At 37.6% G+C, this 21,307-nt stretch overlaps 1 protein-coding gene across 1 annotated transcript in view; it reads left to right on the plus strand.

Annotated features, from left to right (window-relative positions):
* LOC145671159 (translational activator of cytochrome c oxidase 1) overlaps positions 1-11,591 on the plus strand; it is a 48,105-nt gene extending 36,514 nt beyond the window's left edge. Inside the window, exons 4-5 of the mRNA XM_081739994.1 lie at positions 6,140-6,308; positions 11,327-11,591. Coding sequence (XP_081596120.1) covers positions 6,140-6,308; positions 11,327-11,527 — 370 coding nt within the window. The 3' untranslated portion in view covers positions 11,528-11,591. The remainder of the gene's footprint in view (positions 1-6,139; positions 6,309-11,326) is intronic.
* Positions 11,592-21,307: the final 9,716 nt, after the last annotated feature.

The raw sequence follows: 21,307 nt of genomic DNA on the forward strand, positions 1-21,307 counted from the left end.
CGTGTGCGTGGATTTTCTTGGGGTTCACACACTTTCATCATCATCATATCTCCCTTAGCCTCGTTGCTTAATCGTGGAACGTTAAACTGAAAGAAAAGAAGAGAAAAAGGAAGTACTTTCAAACCCACCTGTGAAATTTTCATTATAAAGGGCAGAAAGCCATAGATGATGGGAAAACTATATAGTGAAAGGGTGTGGTTGAAAAAGTTGATAATCCTCAATAACAAAATTTTTGGATAAAGTTTTTGAAGTTAATCGCGGTTTCTGATGACCTACTCGAGTTTCCCTTTTTAATCAATCTATTTGGTCTAGGAATTAATTCGTGCGGGTGGACAAGAGATGGCGCAACGAACGGAGCGTCCCACAGTTCCGTGTATCCACACATGTGTTGCAAACCCCTGTCATCGCGTATCGTTCGTAGTATAGGGCAGTGGATTAAAGCGTCAACAACACCAGTTTGTAGTTAAGTGAACATGGCGCAATTTGTGCCTGATAAAGTGTTTTTGCGGGGTGTCCTGCTGCATTACTTTAACATGCAGAAAAGTGCGACTGAAAGTCATCGTATTTTGGTGGAAGTGTATGGTGACCATGCTCTAGCTGAGCGAACGTGTCAGAAGTGGTTTGCACGGTTTAGAAGTGGTGATTTCGGCTTGGCAGACCAAGAGCGAGCTGGACAGCCAAAAAAAATTTCAAGACGAAGAATTGACAGCATTGCTCGAGCAGGATTCGTGTCAAACGCAGGAACAACTTGCAGCAGCATTAGGCGTTGATCAAACAACAGTCTCCAAACGCTTGAAAGCCATGGGAATGATTCAAAAGATGTCACATTGGGTTCCACATGAATTGAAAGACAGAGACGTTGAAAGACGAAAAACCATTTGCGAATTGCTGCTTCAACGACAGAGCAGAAAGGGGTTTCTGCATCGAATTATTACGGGTGATGAGAAGTGGATCCATTACGAGAACCCTAAACGAAAAAAGGCCTGGATGAAACCAGGTGAATCAGGTCCATCACAACCTAAACGAGATATTCACTGTGCAAAGGTTATGCTGTGCATATGGTGGGATATGAAAGGTGTGGTGTACTATGAGCTGCTGCAACCGGGTGAAACTATGAATGGAGAACGTTATCGACGACAATTAATGCGTTTGAAGCAAGCTCTGGCCAGAACACGACCAGAATGGGAGAACAGACATGATAAACTTATTGTTCAACATGATAACGCTCGCCCACATGTCGCAAAACCGGTCAAAACCTATTTAGAAAATGTCGGATGGGAAGTTTTACCCCACCCGCCGTATTCACCAGACGTTGCTCCTTCGGACTACTACTTGTTCGATTGCATGAACAACGATTTGATTGGACAGCGGTTTACTTCTTCAGAAGATATCGAAACATGGGTCTCTGACTGGATCGCTTCCAAGGATGAGGACTTCTTTCGCCACGGAATCCGTACATTGCCTGACAGATGGGCGAAAGTGGTGGCTAGCGATGGACAATATTTTTCTTAAGGTATTTATGTATTTTGTGTTTGTACTACAGCTTCAATGTGTGCGTACCAACCGCACGAATTAATTCCTAGACCAAATATATTCAAAAACTTTGTGTGCTTAATATTCGTGTCAATTTTTAAATTAATATTAGGAAAGTGCATCAGATACATTTAAAAAGTACAATGCGGATTATCAAGTTTTTCGACGGTGGTCTCTTTTGTCTTCGTCTTGCTTAAACTTTTAGTGTTTCTGATTGGGTACCTATGGCCTACCAGTTTATTAGTTCTTGTATTATTCCTTGATAGTGAATTCCGTTGCTTATTTGTTAACCATTTTTGTTATCCGAATATTGTGAAATGTGGATAAATTTAAATCTAATGTCAGAAGAAAATTATTTAGCTGTTGCTCCTGTCAAGAAATGGGAAATGATATCCGTGTGTTAAACTCCTTTACGTTGTTGCGTACTAGAGTTATCGCTGTTCAGGTGTGTTTTACGTGATGTCTGTTCATCACATCAGGTCTCTTTGTTCTTATTTCTGGCCTTCTGGACGGAATTTGCTACTTTCTAATTCAAATATTTCCCCAAATTTTGAATCAACACTAAACTTCACCGAGGATATAACCTAGATTACACACACCGAAGGCATGCTCATGAACCGTTTGGCTTCACGGTAGCACTACGTCCAAGAGCAAGAACCTTTAAATGAAAGCTACAATTAACTTGTAGACTGAAGGTATAACATATTCAAAAATTGAGTATGGAAGTGAGAATAAAAGCCCTGGGTCAATCCAAATGAAATCGACTAATTTCCAAGTCAAAGGTTGCTGACAAAATTTATTTATTTTTGAATTTTTTTACCTAAGATTGTACCACATTTAGGGAGTTGAAAACGGGTATTCATTTATTTTTTAGCCGCGCAGGTTTGTTTGTGGCGGCCATTTTGTACAGACGCCTGAGCGTATTTTACACTTTTCAGAGGATTCCATTAAACACTGTAACTTTTTAGGTTTTAAACATAATGAGTTCAAACCAAAACCATATGAAAGATAATGGAATGGACAACATTCTGTGTTCTATGCACATTTAGACGTACTTTAGAACGTCGAGAAAAGAAGCTCTGAACATTGAGGTTGGAAACCTTGAAATGGCCATTTTAGAATGTACATTTTGAAACGAAATAAATAAGACTCACCTTCAATTCTTTGTTTACATGGAGACTAGATAGTAAACAGCGTCCCAAACAAGTTTCAGATCTAAGAACCTTATACTTGATTTTTTGGAAATTTTTAAACTTTGCGAATTTTCAAAAATCGTGTATTTTCACCATCAAATATCTCAGGGAGGACAGAAGTAGAAAATACCAAATTTGCACAAAATAGACGATAGTTGTGCAGTAACAATTGAGTAAAATTGCATCACTGAGACGTGAATAGTTTCTGAGTTATAAGTTGTTGCAGTGATGTGAAATTTACAATTTTAAAACCTGAACAGATGTGCAGATGTGTTGTTATAGTATCTCAGACATACAATTTATTTATGTTTCATCAGAAGAAATGCAGTCAAACAGCAAGAAATTCAAGATTTGCTACTTGTATTTAAAAAAAAAAAAAAAAAAAAAAAAAAAAAAAACTAGATCATATCATAGATTTGTACTCCTGACGAAAACACAAATCAGATATTATGAATACTCATAATCAGATGAATTTACTGATTGCAGTACTTCAGTACTTCCAGAACATAGCATGTTGTCATTTGCACCTAATGATACCGTAGCTTGTATTTAGGACAGAAATGGTGAATTAAGGAATTGAAGACATCAGTCAGGAAAATAACGATCTGTTTGATCACTTTTTCCATCCCCATGGCCCAAGAACCTCTTTTAAACTTTGTACGAATGACAAAGTGTGGGTGCCAATCACTAAGGTTTTCCGGAAACTCACACCCACAGAGTCCACTACTCCTACAGGTCGTACTTTCAATATCAGTGCCAAACTCCGTACACAAATTAGTCAACGATTTACCTCACTGGTGTCTTAACAGCAGCGCTACAGGCAGAAAAAAAATAACGACGACTTTCGTTTTTTGTACAAAATATGATTCATAAATTATGCACACTTTACCCATTTGACTTTTGCTACAAAGTTTATATTCACTCTAATGGCGCTTCATGATATTAAGTCCCAGTGAAGAAAACCCTTATAACTCAGAAACGCTCGAGTCTCAGTAATGTTACCCACTTGTTACTGCACAACTGTCGTCTATTTTGTGCAAATTTGGGATTTTTCACGTCTGTCCTTCCTGAGATATTTGATGATGAAAATACACGATTTTCGAAAATTCGCAGTGTTTAAAAATTTCCAAAAAATCAAGTATATAGTTCTCAGATCTGAAACTTGTTTGGGACGTTGTCTATTATCTAGTCTCTATGTAGACAAAGAATTGAAGGTGAGTCTCATTTATTTCGTTTCAAAATGTACATTCCAAAATTGCAACTTCTAGGTTTCTAACCTCAATGTTCAGAGCTTCTTTCCTCGACGTTCTGAAGTACGTCTTAATGTGCACAGAACATAGAATATTGTCTATTTCATTATCTTTCATATGGTTTTGGTTTGAACTCATTATCTTTTAAACCTAGAAAGTTACAGCGTTTAACGGAATGCACTAAAAAGTTCAAAATGTGCTCAGGTGCCTATACAAAATGGCCGCTACGACAAAACCTGCGCGGCTAAAAAATAAATGAATACCCGTTTTCAACTCCCTAAATGTGGTACAAACTTTGGTAAAAAATTAATAAAAAACTAAATTTTGTCAGCAACCATCATTGGTCGATTTCATTTGGATTGCTTGGGGGCGCGGTGGCTCCGTGGTAGAGCGTTCACCTCCGGTGCTTGAATCCCTGGTTCGATCCCAGCTCGCGCCGTGTGGACTTTGTGGTGGACAAACACCGTGCTCGTGGGTTTTCTCGGGGTTCTTCCGTTTCCTCCCACTTTCTTCATTCCACCATTTCATTCATTCCTCATCATCATCGTCTCCTTTAGCCTAACCGGCATAATCGTGGGACGTAAAACTCAAAGATTTCATTTCATTTTTTCATTTGGATTGCACCCCCCATCCCTTATCAATTTAATGGAAACACTTAGAATTAGAAACGGTCAAATACTTGCGTTGACAGTGGGCAGGCTGAGGCCGTAGCGCCTAGCTGTTAAACGCCAGTGTGCAGTAGAATGAGCAGACAGCAATACTGTAAAATGGGAAACCTCTAATTTCAAATAAATAAATAAATAAATAAATAAATTGTTGACGCTCGGTTATGTTGTGCAAGCCCGAGTATGAAAGTTACGAGTGTGTTGAATGTATCGCGAGGGAAGATGTCTAAGTTGATGATAGCCCAGAAAACTCACGGCAAAACCACACCGGTGAAGAGAAACAGTCGTCGGAAGACAATCCTCAGTGATAGATCCTTCTGAGCATTAAAGCTGATTCTCACTCAAAATCGTCGTGCTACTGTGGTACGAGTGGTGGAGGAACTCAATTAGTACTTCGCACAGTCTGTGTCGACAGTCACAGTCTTCCGCGAGTTATATGACTTAGACGTGGTGAGGTTGCATGAGTGAAACCACTGATAAGGGGATCGCTTTAGCACAACACCAATAAATGATGCCATGAACATGCAACATGGACTACTGATCATTGGAAATGTGTGATATGATCGGATGGGACATCATTCACGTTATTTCAAAACACGGTCGTGTTTATGTGTGGTGGACGCCCAAAAAAACGTATGGTGCTCAGTGTTTCTGCCCAATCTTGAAAAATGGCGGCGGCTTTGTGATGCTATGAGGGGTTGTGGTGGCTCAAGCGTTCACCTATGGTGCGTTGGGTCCTGGTCGATCCTAGCTCGCGCCAAGTGAACTTTGTGGTTGACAAACACCGTGTGCGTGGGTTTTCTCGGGGTTCTCCCGTTTTCTTCCATTTTCTTCATTCACTATTTCCGTCATTAGTCATAATCACCGTCTCCTTTGGCCCACACGGCATAACCATGGGCATAAAACTCAAAGCTTTCATTTTCTGTGGTGCTATGAGCCGGAATAACCTAATTTTCAGTGGGCCCTGTGCTGGCACTTACCAGTCCTGTCACTGTCCGTGATTATGTCGCCATCTCACGGTCCAGACGTTGTTTCAAGCATAATGTGCCCGTTCACACAGCTGTAGCTCTTACGGTGTGGTTTGAACTCATCGAAATGATGTTGAACACTTCCCTTGACCTGGCCAATCCTTGAACCTGAACACAATTGAACATCTATTGTCCGTTGACATGAAATCCGGCGCAGATTTCCGTTTCTTGTCTTCTGTCTTACGGAATGAGTGATGCGCTGCATGCGAAATGGCGTAATACACTATTTGCTACCATTCATGACCTGTGGGCGAAAGTTGGTCCAACGCATATTAATGTGGTAAGTTGCACTTTCTTTCAGATATTTCTATTAAATTGATAAGGGTCTCTACTGTAATTTTACAAGCACATAAAAATAACATCCTTCGCATTCCATTATTATAATTATATACACGTATTTCAGGTAAATGTATCTATATGTAGATTGCCGTGATTTGTATTAGAAAATAAGTAAATGTATTTCCTTCTAGTGCCACATTTAGTGATGGAGGTGCGAAACACCTTTTTGATCATAAAGGTATTATCAACGTACTGCCAGGCGAGAACACGACATTAGAGAATGCTTTGGAACATGCAATTGAAGCAGGGGCAGAAGATGTCCATGAAATCGAAGATGAAGATGACCAGAAAGTTTTTCAGGTAAGCACATTAAGAATTAATGACATGTCATAATTTCGTACTCTGTTAAGGATACCCTTACGAGCAACAATAAATTGGCAATTAAAATTATTATCCTAGCATAATTGAGTAGTAGTCCAAGAGAGTGAGGTATGTTCCTTGTGCAAAATTCACAGGGAGTGTGCAGTGTGTTGGTTGTAAAAGCACTGGGGAAAAAATATCTTCAAATATACTGAGAAGGTAAGAGACTCAATAAAGCAGGTTTATAGCAAAATCACTACTAATAATTCAGGTAATTAAAAATTGAGCAGACGGAAGGGTAAGAGACTCAATAAAGCAGGTTTATAGCAAAATCACTACTAATTCAGGTAATTAGAAATTGAGCAGACGGAAGACTTTATAAAACTTATTAAATTGGTACTTACTGAAATGCTTAATATATATATATATATATATATATATATATATATATATATATAAAGAAAAAAGAAAAAAAAGCAGAAAGTTTTAATTCTTCATTGTCGATATTCGAAAGTCTCCATCATCCGGGTCGTTGGGAGTTCGAAACTTGAATAAGAAAAAAAGTACTTGTCAAATAAATTTGTGCTCTGGGTTTAATAGGTGACGTTCCTTGAATAAAAACATGTTTCTAATTTTGATCTATTAACGTTTCTTATGTCACAAACACTAGCTATACGTAATGACAGGGTTAAAACAAAGTCATATATATATATAATCTTTCCTAGCAGCTATCCGACTTCATAAAGCTCTGCGTATGCCTGTTTTCTCGAGGTTTCGCAATCGAGCCTATAGCTTGCGATTGATACCATTCAGAGACAAACAAGTCAGTCCACTTAAACTTTAAGGACATGTTTCAGGTTTATTTTTGTAGAAATAAATAAATCTAATTACGGTAAGGTTTCCATTTTGTATAATACGCACTTATTATTAATAATAAAAGGAACTATAAACATTCCTTGCATATTTTTTTTCATTTCTTATTGCAATAATTTCCGCACCTGTAATAATTTCTGATTGCCTTTTTCAAGTTCACTTCATCTTGAAGTTTGAAGAATTTGATGTCTTACTATGTAAATGATTTTTTTTTTCTTAATAATTCTATTTCACAGTTTTAAGTGAATTAGTGCATGTGCCATTTTTATAATCCGTTAATAATTTACTACGGGGATGTGTAAGAAAGTATTGTATAATTCTGAACACGTTGAGGAACAACTCAATATGTAGATAGGCAACTTGATTCTTTAACTTCAAGGCGAAGTGAACATAAAAAAGGCAATCAGAAATTATTTGAGATGCTGAAATTTTTGTAATACAGAACGAAGAAAAATACGCAAGGAATATTCGTAATTTCCTCTTAAATATAGTTTTCTTTAAAATAGCTTAAGTTTCCGTGGAGGCTTAGGTCGTACTCTTATTGGTTGGTAATGATTTTGTTTATAAAGGTAACCGAGAAAGTTCTATCAGTTTTTTACCCACCACCTTCGAACATTGATATGTCACCTAAGACGTACCTGGAAGATCACAAATAGTCCCCATCAGCATTGACGACCTTCTGCCAACGTTCTGGAAGGCCATGGATTCCATCGCGGTAGAACTTGGTGGGCCGTGAAGCAAAGAAGGTATCAAGCATTTTGCACTTCTACTAGAGATTTGAACTGGCGTCCTCTAAGACAGGGCGCAAAATTTCCGGTCGCCAGGCCGCCATTGGCGACTAGAAATTTAGAGCTGGCGACCAGTGTTCACTAGGAATGTTTTTTTTCCTAAACTCACAGGGCTGCAAAGCTTGTGTTTCGTACGAAAATAATTGTCACTGGGTGAGAGAAAACACGGAATGTGAAGTCTGAGGCTCTCAAATTTGTACGTGAGAGATACTAGCGACCATTATTTTTGGGTTGGCGAGTGCGTCTGACTTGAAGCTTAGCGTTGTCCTGTAATAGGAGGATCCCTTAGCGATTCAGAGGTGCTGCCGAATGATTTCTCCACTCACACTGAATTGTAGTCCCAGTTCCTCACATATCTGGCCACTGTTCGCTCAATTGCTGCCTGAAGATCTTCATTTTGTACATGTGTTGGTCTTCCGGTAAGTAGTGCGTCTTCGAGTGTTTCGTCACCGTCCTTAAACTTGTTAAACCACCGCTGCACTGTCCGCATAGTCACGACACATTCACTAAAGACCTAGCATATTTTCCGCCCCGCTGCAGCGGCGTTTGATCCGAGTTTGAACTCGTGCAGCATACACGCGCTTATAACGCTCTGTGGAGGTTCCATGTTCACCCTGTCTTTACGCAGGTTCACGGTGTAACTGAACTTTTCGCCTTATTTCCATTCGCATTCAACTCATAATGCCAATTGAATACAGACCTCCACAAAAAGCGACAGAGCTTTCTTGGTTACCTTTATAAAAATGAAAAAGTGTAGAAAAACTCAACTCAAGTAAAATGTTTCGATCGTTTCTACTGTGTAGGTCATTACATTTTTTAATAAATTTTTAGTACGGAATTCGTGTGTTTCGTATAGGCGAAATGCTAATGCATGCTTTGATACATGTGATTTCTACACTCGATAGGAACATAGAATTTTTGGTGGAGACTCAGCCTCTTGAAGCAATTGGAAAGTTTCTTGAATTAAGAGGTAGCGAACTTTAATCTAGAAAATTGGAAATCACATTAGCATGATTCAGTAATAATGTCAATTAAATGTAATCAATTGTAATTTAGAACTTGATTTGAATTTCTTTTTGGAAGTTGGTCTGTAATTTGGTATTGACTGTGAGATAATCGGCGAGCTAATTGAGCGAAGAAAGAAATGGCAGACTAATCGAGGAAGCCAGAAAAAATCGTATTAGAATCGATGCTCTGAACAAATTTTAAAATAGTTAATGTATAAGATTTTGAAAATTCTCATATTTCATCTTACCCGCTTTTTGTAGATATATCGGGTGTTTTAAATATGGCGCCCATGGAGTACAGAGCGCTATTGTACAATCCGCGGCAAAAAACCTGCAACATGAGGATGTAAGTTTATTGTGAAACTACGCCTAACAGCACATGGAATGAACATAAAGTCTAAGTGGAACGAATCACGCCAGAATAAACCTCGGCCTCCTCCCATGCACACTTATTTTGAAGCAAAAGCCTTCGTCATTTCACAATAAACTTATATGCTCATGTTGCAGGTTTTTTGCCGCGGATTGTACAAGTCAAAATAAAGTGAAAAATATTTTTAATTATACACCTTTTGGGTCCTCGCCTGAAGATACGAATTGCACTATGTGGCAACGTCGCAGATAAAGAACCATAGAATAGATCTACCAATCCATTAAATAGTTACATTATTCTTTTCAGAAGGAAGTCAAAGTTGGTAAAGCCATCTATTAGTGTGGCAGTCGATGTAACTAATTGATGGATTCCTTGAGCAATGCTAATGCTTCCAAGTTAATTTGTGCCACATAGTGAAACTTTTGATTCCCAATAATGGTTCAAGGAGGCCTCGGAAGGTATACCATTATATAGCATTTTCGCTTTATTTTGATGTGTAGAATAGCTCTCTGTTGTCCGTGAGTGTAATTTTTGGAACACCCGATATAAATTTAAATATGAAAATGAAAAAACATATAACTAGTATGTTCGTAGCTATAAGGAGGATCTCTGCCACTGTTGGGAGTGTAGGCCTCATCGTTAGAAGAAGGCAAACAACAGTAGATACAATCTGCTGGTTAACAGTTTTTTTAACATATATATAGTACATGAAAACAGTATTTTGCAGGAGAAAAATTTAAGTGTTTTGACAACCGTACATAAGAATGTACCCTCAAGCGTGTGATTTTGTTTAGGTTGATGTGATCTAGCAACTGATACGTGTCTTATCTTTGAACGATATTGTAGTTTAACAGAAATTGAAGTTTTAGCAGTTTCTCACAAACCATACCAAGTATTGTGATCTTGCTGGTATCACAATAAAGAGCTTGGTAAAGGTATACTTCAGTATCAGTGTCCCAAGATTGCTATCGATCTTGTACAGCATTAATATTTAAGCGATTAAGCAAATCATATGAAATGGCAGTGGTGTCTGTATGCAGATTTTCAGCGGCAAAGAATTCATCATTCAAAAAGATTCACTCACTTATTTGTACAGTTTCCATTGGTTGTTTATTCCTTTCCAGATTACGAGGGCTCTCCGGAAAGTAACACGTTTTGAAATAAAAATGTAACAAAATGAACAAATCAAATTGTATTATATACATTTAAAAGGCACATTCTTAAGCTATTTTTCCATATAATCGCCACACAAATTGAGACACTTATCATTACCGTGGCACAAGTTTTTCAATACCGTCGTGGTAGACATCTGCCGCCTGCGATTTCAACCACTGGCTTATACCGGCATGAGTTCGCCGTCAGTATCAAAGCGGGTTGTGTAGCGAGCCATGTCTTCATCACTGGGAAGAGGTGGTAGTCGCTCGGCGCCAAATCCGGGTTGTATGGTGGGTGATCGAACACCTATCGTCCAAAACTATCCAAGAGCTGTGTGTGGCCGTGTGTTGTCGTGAAAAAAACAACTCCTTCACTCATTATTCTATGTCCGTACACTTCACACAGTTGGCGATGGATTTCAATTGGTTTGTGATTTTTTGCCAACAAAAAGCTAATTACAGAATGCACCTCACAAGAGGCGAGATTTTCTATTGCAGCTCACATTGCAACACGTCACAGAAAGCACAATAAGAGCGTCACAGTTCTCACACTACCGCAGCTGGATGCGTACTGAGTGTAGCAACGTTCTGACACCAAGATGGCGACTCTAGCCCCACCCACTGCCGCGATAGGCCAAAACGTCTAGTACTTTCTGGACAGCCCTCGTATATTCTAAAATATCATCTCTAAGCTATTTATCCCCAATGAAGATAACCATAACTACTAAATATTGAATTAAACAATCTGTCTGCAACGTAAGATAATGTTAAGTGATTTTTGTGTGCAAGTATATGTTTGATAATGTAATTTTGTTTTACCTTCCAGTTTTTATGTGATCCTAAAGACTTCTATGCAGTGAAAAAGAAACTAGAAGATCTAAAATACAATATCAAGTATTCAGGACTAGAATTTTTACCTCAAACAACAGTCTCTCTGAGTGACAGTGATTTACAGAGTGTTAGTCAGGTATATGATAAACTGGAAAGTCATAATGACGTAGTTAAATTGTATGATAATATTGCGTAAATTTGTGTATATACATTTATTGTAAATAATAATGCGAAATTTTAATAAATCTCAATTATGTATATGAAGTGTAATTTCAGTTTCACTTGTCTCTTTCGTATATTACATGCAAGCCGCTAAATTGGTGGTTAAGCCCTTTTAAACTTTCGACTTGTAGCCGAATGAGGATGTTATTTACTGTGGACGATCTGCTCTGTAAGATTGCTTTTCTTTGTTGTAAAATGGCTTTCCCTTCGCATTCTTTCTACGTTGCAAGAACTTTGTTAGCATAGTCCAGATAGATTTATTGAGCTATGGATGGACAGTTTGTGCTTTCCTTCACGTGTTAGAATCCTTTATCGTCTGGGGAACTTTCAGGCAAACAATAAATTTATAATCAATTTTGAACCGATTCACATTGTGAAGATAAAGGAAAAAAGGTAAAAAGATACCAGCGTAAGTTGTTGCTGGTCAGTATATGTTATTAAAGTGATTGTAACTGTAAATCCATAACTTCGGACCGTTTTTGGTGTTTTATTACTTAAGGAGATAAGACAATCTGAATTTTTGGAGCATTTCCTTAAATTGACGATCTTATCTGCCGCTATCGTCATACACGGAAGAAATATACAATCAATGAAGAAAATGCCTTGGTGTTTTGTAGATAATTAGTACTGTGTATTGGAATTACATTTAAATCATAGTGTGAGTTAGTTAACAAAATTAGGTATTTATTATATCATATTGTACCTGTAGATGATGGTTGCTATGTGCATTATATATATATATATGGGTCGTTTGCAAATAGATTGGCCTTTTGAAGTCTTTCAATAGTAGGTTAAAAAATTGTTTTTAAAAATGAGTTCTTTTCGAGAGACATATTATTTATAAGTATATCAATCTGGTAATCGGTATTTTTTACATAGTTCGTAATGATTTAATATATTTTGAGAGGAAAGATGAATAGAAATGTCATTCTCCTGGGTGTCCCTATGTACAATTATTACTAATAACTCTTCTATATTTTCTTTTGATGTCAATTCTATTTCATAAATTTCACATACAATATTTGAAATATATGGCACTTTTTCAATTCAAAAAGAGAAAGCAAAAAAACTATTTTCATAATAGTTTCTATAACATCAAACTCTGTCCTTAATATTTCTGTCATTCTCCTGGATGATTTCTCTTCTCTTTCAAGATCACATTTGATTACATGTACAAAATCGTAAGAGTTCATTTTTATACAGATAGTACCTTCTATATCTGTGATATTGGCAACACTGTTCAACCTGCGTGTTGCGTCAGCCAGTTTCTGAGTAAGTGTACTGCGAAGTAGGTGTGTGATTCTTTGCAGCATTTCCAGTCATTCTTCTGGTAAGTCATTTTAGTTTGTTTTTTACAATATATAAATTAATTAGCTTTCTTGAGAGAGACAAAACATATATGTTTAAAATGAGTACATCATTTCATGTAACAGGTAAATACGATGTAAGATTTTAACGAAATGTTACCGAAATGCCATTCTCCTGTCATAATTACGCAGTCATTCTCCTGGCATTTTCGTGCCAGGAGAATGACCGACTAGCCAGGAGAATGGCAACTGCTACGTGATCAGGAGTCAGAGCACTCAGACGTTACTTATAAGGAATCTGAAGTGGACTTCCTTGTCACTTGCAGATGGCGAGAAAGAAGCAAAGTAATGAAGAGCGTCTTCGGAAAAAAAGGGAAGCTGAACGTCGAAGATATGAGAGACTGAAGCAAAAAGCTGCGGAGTGTCCTTCCTTCGCTGCAGAATTGAAAGAAAAGTCCAGAATGAAATACCAAAGAAGACGGAAGAAAGGACAGGTTAAACTCATCAAAGAAATGTCAGAAAGGGAAAAGCGAATGAAGAGAAAACAGTGGCGTCAAAACACAGCAAGAATGAGACAAAGGCGGAGAGTAGCAATTAATACGACTATTTCTTGTGATATTATCCCACCAGACAGCGCTTCGGAACGGAAGGATGTTCCACATTCCCCAGAAATTGTAGCAGAAATTATAAAGACAACAGAACAGGAGAAAAAGAAAGTGAGAAGAGAAAAAAATCGCGAGTTGAGAGTAAAAGATGAAGTGATTAAATGTCTGAAGAGAAAGTTGGATAAATACAAGAAACGGCTGCAAAGATTGAAAACTAAATCTTCTAGGGAAATTAGCTCAAACAAAGAATCATTTTTAACTCCAAGAAAGAAAGTAGGAAAGCTCATAGCTTCAAGAAATAAAAGTGAAATAAGAAAAGGACTTCTCTTTGGTGAAGTTATTAATCAACAGTTAACACAATCAGTTGAGACAATGAAGGGTGGGGGTTCGGAGAGAAAAAAACGAATGTTACACTTAATAACCAGAGGAAAAATATTAAAAAAGTATCGGATGTTGTCCGCAGCTAGATTTCTGAAGAGAGGGCGCGTAAAAATGTTAGAGGCAGAAAATACCAGAGTGCGCAAGACAGCTACTCTGAAGCTTCAACAGGATATCATCTCGTTTTACGAGCAAGACAATGTCAGTAGAATATTCCCAGGAAAAAAGGATTATGTCAGTTCTAAGTGTGGAAAGCATCAACGAAGAGTATTGGAAGATAACATGACCACCTTATATACAAAGTATTTGAGAGATAACCCGGGAAGGAAGTATATTAGCTATAGCACGTTTACCCGGTACCGGCCAAAATGGGTGACGAAAATGACTATCGGTGAAAGAGAGATGTGCAAATGTGTGAAGCATTCAAATATGGAAATGTTAATCAAAGCTATCTATGCATATGGCTGTTTAGATGTGTCAAAACCAGACTCGGTGTTAGAAATAATTTGCTGTGACTCGCAAGAGGAACAATGTTTATTAAGAGAATGTGAAAGATGCAACAAGAAAACAATCATTTTCAAGGAATTTGATGATCATGAAGCCGAATATTCAAAGTGGATCACAAAAACTGAAAATTATACAGATAGCAATGGATCGGTCAAATCGGTGAAAAAAGTTGTTAAAGAAAAAATAAATACGACAGTTTCAAAAATAGCAAATGAGTTAATAGAAACAGTAGATGAATTTTCGAAGCATGTGGCTCGAGTAAGACACCAACAAAATAGTTTGAGATTGCAAAAAGAGACCATAACTCAAAGAGAAGCAATAATTCACATGGATTTTAGTGAGAATTATGCCTGTAAATATTCAGAAGAAATACAGTCATTTAACTTTGGAGGATCAAGACAACAAGTGGCAATGCACACGGTGGTCGTTTATACCCGCGACAAAAATGAGTCTAACATTAATATACGAAGTTTTTGTACTCTGTCCAGTAACCTTCTACATGGAGTACCTGCGATTTGGGCCCATCTTCAACCAGTGATGAAAAAACTGCCTCCGACTATAGATATAATTCATTTCTGGAGTGACAGCCCTGTTACTCAATATAGGAATAACTTGATGTTTAGTGTTTTGTGCAGTGATTTTTTTGAAATTTACCCAAACATATCTAAAGCCACCTGGAACTATCATGAAGCTGGTCATGGTAAAGGCGCACCAGATGGCATTGGAGGCACGTGCAAACGAGTGGCAGACAACCTAGTAGCACAGGGTAAGGATATTGCAAACTCAGCAGCTTTAGTCAAGTGTTTAAAAGAGAGCATGCAAAGTGTAATCATTGAAGAGATATCATCGGATGATATTAAACAAATGCAGCGTAAATTATCCAGGAGAAAGGTAAAAAAATTTAAAGGAACCATGTCTGTACATCAAGTGGTCACTGAAAAGGACACAAGTAACAGACGATTACTCAGAATGAGAATGCTGTCTTGTTTTGATTGTACAGGCTATTGTTATCACTATGAATTAGGCCAGTACTCTAATTCTCAAATTCCAACCAAAGATAAACTCAGAGTTGAAGACATTTATAGTAGTGATGATGATGCATCTTGTGCGAACGTTGCTACTTCGGGACGCATTAAAGAGGGAACATTTATTCGCGTTAATATAAAGGATAGGAAAAGGTCATTTCAGTACATTGCACTGTGTAGAAGTGATGTGAAGGATGGTGAAGTGAATATTGAGTATCTTATTCAATGTGATAAAGACACGAGACTATGAAGAGAAACCTCAATGGTATTACATACAGTTGTAATGTTCATGAAGTTAGTGAAGTTCTTCCACAACCAGAAATTATTGTAAAAGGACAGCGTGAGTTCTATAAATTTTAAGTATAGAATAGTAAAAAAGTACTCTGTGTAAGTTCTTTTAAATTTAATAATACATTTACTTCTTTAGTATTGTAAAAGCTAATGATCGGTCTCTTACATTTATTATTGAATACCGACAAAAGTCACACTCTTTTAGATAAGATCTTGTTTTATAGAAGTTATGTGAAAAATATATCAATTGCATTAAATTTATACTTTCCAACAAACAAAGCTTGTATGATGAAACGGTATGTTTATTTTCAGACTTCTTGTCTTATAGCCGTCGAGTTTCAAATTAGAATTTGTGCCATAGGCTATATTCTTTAAACTAGCATGTTGCTGTTCCTAGTTTCGCACATAGAAATGTGAATTTAAATTAGATTGAACGACTGTGATGTTACTGTTATATATCATTTTCTAAAACATGCAATATATTATATACGTTTGTATGCATCTTGTAATTAAAACTAGGTATTATGTCATACATATCGCTTTATTATTTTATGTTCCCCATATTTTTATATAATAATATAATTTTAAACTTTTTTCACGCTCTGACTCCTTAGTTTTTAACTATAGTTAAAGATTATCCTTGTATTAACGCTTAAGGTTATGTGAGTCTCTGGCTGCCAGTTATAAACATAAAATTTAAAAAATTATGTCATTCTCCTGGCTTCGCTGTCATTCTCCTGATGCATGGATTTTCCTTTTTGCTGTAAAAATTGTGAAATTCTTAATAAATGAGTTGGCCTCGACCATGAACGGTTTATATTTTTAGTGCGTATGATGAGTGCTAATTATGAGAATGATATTTTAATTATTTAAGTTTCGCCGTTTTTAGTCTCCAAAAAGCCAATTTATTTGCAAATGACCCATATATATATATATATATATATATATATATATATATATATATATATACACGTGTTACATTCTATAACAGTTTTTGCATCAAAATACACTTATTTTCTATAAATTGGCCAATGGTCTTGTGTGGTATCTTTCAGTGAAACCGATAGTGGCAAACAGAGAGGGGTTTAGGTTTCACTACTTGAAAAACGTGTTTGGATTTTCCAACAATGTGTGCATGTGTTATCCGCATACTGAAATGACTAATCGGACTGATTCCAGTAGCATTTTGGATATTGTCCATCGTTCTTTATTCGCTTAATATAAAATGACCCGAAAGTACCAATGTTTAATTGAGACATCCGGCAGACATACGAGTTTTATCCTCGTGCAGTGTACGAATAAATTAGCAAGTCTGGAAGGGATTTTATGATATTAATATCGAAAATAATAATTAAGGCGATCCTGTAGTAATATCACAGAGCTTTCTTTCGCAGGATACCACGGAGACCTGTTTTGCTTAAATTAACACTGTTGAGTATCTACGCCATATTTAGTTTTAAATTCATTGATCTACATGGGAACTTTTTTTCCTGTTTCTTTTGAAATGAACTGAACTTTTAATGATCTGATTTAACTGAATTCTTCTTCAACTCTAGTTAAATATGCTTTGCTTTTTCACAATAAATTTGCATTACGATATGTGACAGAAAAAAATCGAGACTGCTCCAATAAATCAATGTATTTGCAGAATTAGTTCTCTATGTTATCACCTTCAAAGTAGTCCCCTTCAGCATTCACACACTTATTCATTCGGTGCTGCCATTGCTGGTAACATTACTGGAACAAGGTGTTTGGAAGGCCCTTCAGAAGAATCTCTGTTTTCGCGTGAACATCTTTAACTAAGATAAAATGGGTTCTCTTTATGCAAAATTTAACTGCAACAAATAAAAAAAAAAGGCTGCAGGGAGTCAAATCTGGTGAGTAAGGGGGATGTTCCATCACATTAATGTTTTTGCTGGTCAGAAACTGCTTGACAGATAGCACCTTGTGAGCGGGTGTATTGTCCTGGTGCAACAGCTATCCATCACTCCATAACTGTGGCCTTTTTTGCCAAATTTTTCACAAAGTCCTTTAAGTACTTCAATGTAGTAGTGCTAAATCAATGTAGTAGTAACAGTCTGACCACTGGGAATCCATTCAATCGTTATAATTCCCTTATTCAATATTGCCTTGAATTTTGATTTTGACATCTGCTTTGTGTGTGTGTGTGTGTGTGTGTGTGTGTGTGTGTGTGTGTGTATGTGTGTGTGTGTGTGTGTGAGTGTGTGAGTGAGTGAGTGTGTGTGTGTGTGTGTGTGTGTGTGTGTGTGTGTGTGTCTGTCTGTCTGTCTGTCTGTCTCTTTCTTTCTTTCTTTCTTTCTTTTTCTTTCTATATATATATATATATATATATATATATATATATATTATATTTTCACTGTATCGACTGGCGCTTACTTTCAAGATCATAGGTAAAAATCCATGTTTCATCACATGTTACAACAGATTCCAACAAATTTGGTTCGTTTCTGATGAGTCCTAACATGTCCACACAGAAGTCTTTATGGCACCTCTGTTTGGTCATCGGACAAAGCTATTGAACAATGAATACTCTTCGCACAAATCCTTCTTATGTGTAATTCCTCAGTGAAAATGCGTCGAACAACTTCCTTATACAAGTTAACCAACTCCGCCACTGCACGAACACTTTCGGTCTTTCGGTCATTCCGGATCACCTCACTAACTCTGGCAATATTTTGGTCTGGAATTGCTGACCTTGAGCGCTCAGAATGTTCATCATCTTTCACAGTGTCCCGTCCCTCCGAAAATCGATTATGCAATTCAAACACACGTGCCCGAGACAGTTTCATCTCCTTAAGCCTCTGTTAACATTTTTTTTTTCTGATTTAAATTTCACAAGAAACTTGATGTTGATTTTCTGTTCAGTTTTTACATTAGACATTTTTTTCCGGCAGAATGCAGTTGCATATGTTTACTGATGTAATACTCCCAACTGTCATGACCAGCTGAGTCGAAACTTGAAGCATAAATAGAGGAGAGGTGAGAGATTACGTCATCAAAACAGTTGTTGCCAACTCCTCTTTTTTCAAGTTATTTACTTAGTCTTTATTCTTGAAATGAAATGAAATCTATGAGTTTTACGTCCCACGTTTATGCCGGTTAGGCTAAAGGAGACTGCGATGATGAGTAATGAATGAAATGGTGGAATGAAGAAAGTGGGAGGAAACGGGAGAACCCCGAGAAAACCCACGCACACGGTGTTTGTCCACCACAAAGTTCACTTGGTGGGGGCTGGGCTCGAACCCGGGATCCCAAGCACCAGAGGTGAACGCTCTACCACTGAGCCACCGCGGCCCCCTAGTCTTTATTCTTGTCTCACTCGTATACTTATGTATATATATAAATTTAATATTACTTAAAGATTATTAAATATTACAATTATATAAAACAAAATATAATTTTCACGAAGTAACGGACATTTAAATGTATTTAAAGAGGAAATCAATAAAATGCAGACCATTAAAATTTCAGTTATTTTCAAAGAAAACAATAATACATCCTCGTATAAATCAGTGAGCTAGAAAAACAAGGATGGCGTTTAACACTACTAAGAACTAAATACCTTTCTCAGACTATGGTAAAAGTATAAGGTGCAGTCAAATAAAAGATCCATTTCCATGTACAGACTGTATTACTGGCTAGAACCATATATATTAATGACCATTGCTCTTGAGGCACTTATCCTACCCTGATACGAGATTATGAATGTTCTGGAAGAAGAACTCATTGCATTGAATATGGAACCACTCTGTCACTTCTTCATCTGATCCATAGTGGTGCTCCGGAGGTATTTCTTGAGTGGCCCAAAAAACGTGGAAATCACAGGGACTCAAGTCAGAACTATACGCGGGGTGGTCTAGCACTTCCCACTTCCGCGACACCACAAGATCCTGTGTTTGTTTGGCAACATGAGACGGCATTGTCGTGCAACAAAATGGTGCCCTATGTGAGGTTCCCCGGCGTTTATTCTTGATTGCTAACCGCAGCAGACGGAGATTGTCGCGGTATTCGTTGACGTTTATTGTTTATCCTTTGGGAACGAACTCCACTATCAGAGGACCCTGCTCGTCGAAGAACCCAGCCACCATGAACTTAGCAGCTGATGCTGTGGAACAGATTTTCTTCGATTTAGGCGACCCTACATGCTTCCACTGCATACTCTTACGTTTGGATTCCGGTTGAAAAAGTGAACATATGCATTCGTCAGCGGCAATGATCTTTCCAAGGAAATCGTCACCCTCGTTCTGATATCGCGTCAAATGGTTCAGCGATATTCTCATTCTGTTGTGTCGCTGTTCCTCGGACAATCACTTGGGGACCCATTGAGCACAAACTTTCCGGTAACCAAGTCTATTGCGCACAATGGATGATATCAATAAAAATAAGTAACTACTCCTGAGAAATTCTGCTCTAGAATCGGAGTAACTACACCTGGAGTAATCTCCTTCCTCAATTTCATATCAATAAAACAAGCCACTACTCAGGTCTAGACTGCTCCAGATTTATGAACGTTCACTCCGTTTTCTCTGCGCGTAGCAGTGAGTCGTATCAATAAAAGAAGTGATTACTCATTTCTCCCATCCGTCACGCGGTCATTTCGTTGTTTTTAACCTATGGCGCAGTATCCTAAACGCCATGGAACGGGCAAGTAGCAACGACAGTTTCAATCAAAGTGCATTTGTGGATATTATAAAAGAGTTTCCAGTGGTACACTTTCAAAGTCTCAGTTACCAGAAAGTAAACGAAGGAAAGCCGAAGCTTTGAAGGCAATTACAGTGAAATGCAACGAAATATCAAATACATCTACGACTGAGACACAAATCCAAAAGAGAATCTTTAATATTCGAGCGAGAATAAAACAAAAAAGGGGGGAAACGGGAAACAAGAAAGTAACACTGAAACCATAAGAACGAACCTATTGGAGCTGATGGATGTTGATTCGAATCCAGCAATATCAAGATTAACACGACAAGCGCATATCACGTGTTGTCCAAGGTCTTTGTAGATTGTTTGACTTTAAGAACGAAATCAGACACTTGGCCCCTTTGTTTCCTTTAAAAAAAAAAAAAATAAAAAAGCAGTCACGTCATAAAGCGCGTCCATCTGATTGCGTTTTCCACACCATACGTGTCACCTTTCGCCTTGACATAAACAAAATACATTCTCATGTATATACCCTTCCTATCAACGTTGAGTTGAGTTGATTTTGAGTTTAACGTCCTTTTCAGTAGTGAGGCCATATGAGACGGGACCCACTGATTAACGTGGAATTCGAACCACATGAGCTCCCACCGGGGATTGAACGCGGGTCTCTCATGCCACAGGCATGTACGCTAACCACTTAGCCATGAAGGAGCTCTTCCTATTAGCGTATTCGTCTCCAAAATACAAGGTTTCTTCATTACCACGTGTGTAGTCAAGTGCTCTGATAGCACCCGGAAATGTATATTGTTCTTGCCAGTCTGCCTTTGCTGTTTGCATATTACGCACACTTCCGGAAACAATCCATTTTCAGATTTCGCAATAATCGCATCCATTACACTTGTAGTAGTCATAGACACAGTACTTTGAGCCACACCAATATCCCCTAACATTCCGACGTGGAATCCCGGATTACTCA

Source organism: Thermobia domestica, chromosome 15 (assembly GCF_964235325.1).
Source record: "Thermobia domestica chromosome 15, izTheDome1.hap1.1, whole genome shotgun sequence".
NCBI classification, from domain to species: Eukaryota; Metazoa; Arthropoda; class Insecta; order Zygentoma; family Lepismatidae; genus Thermobia; species Thermobia domestica.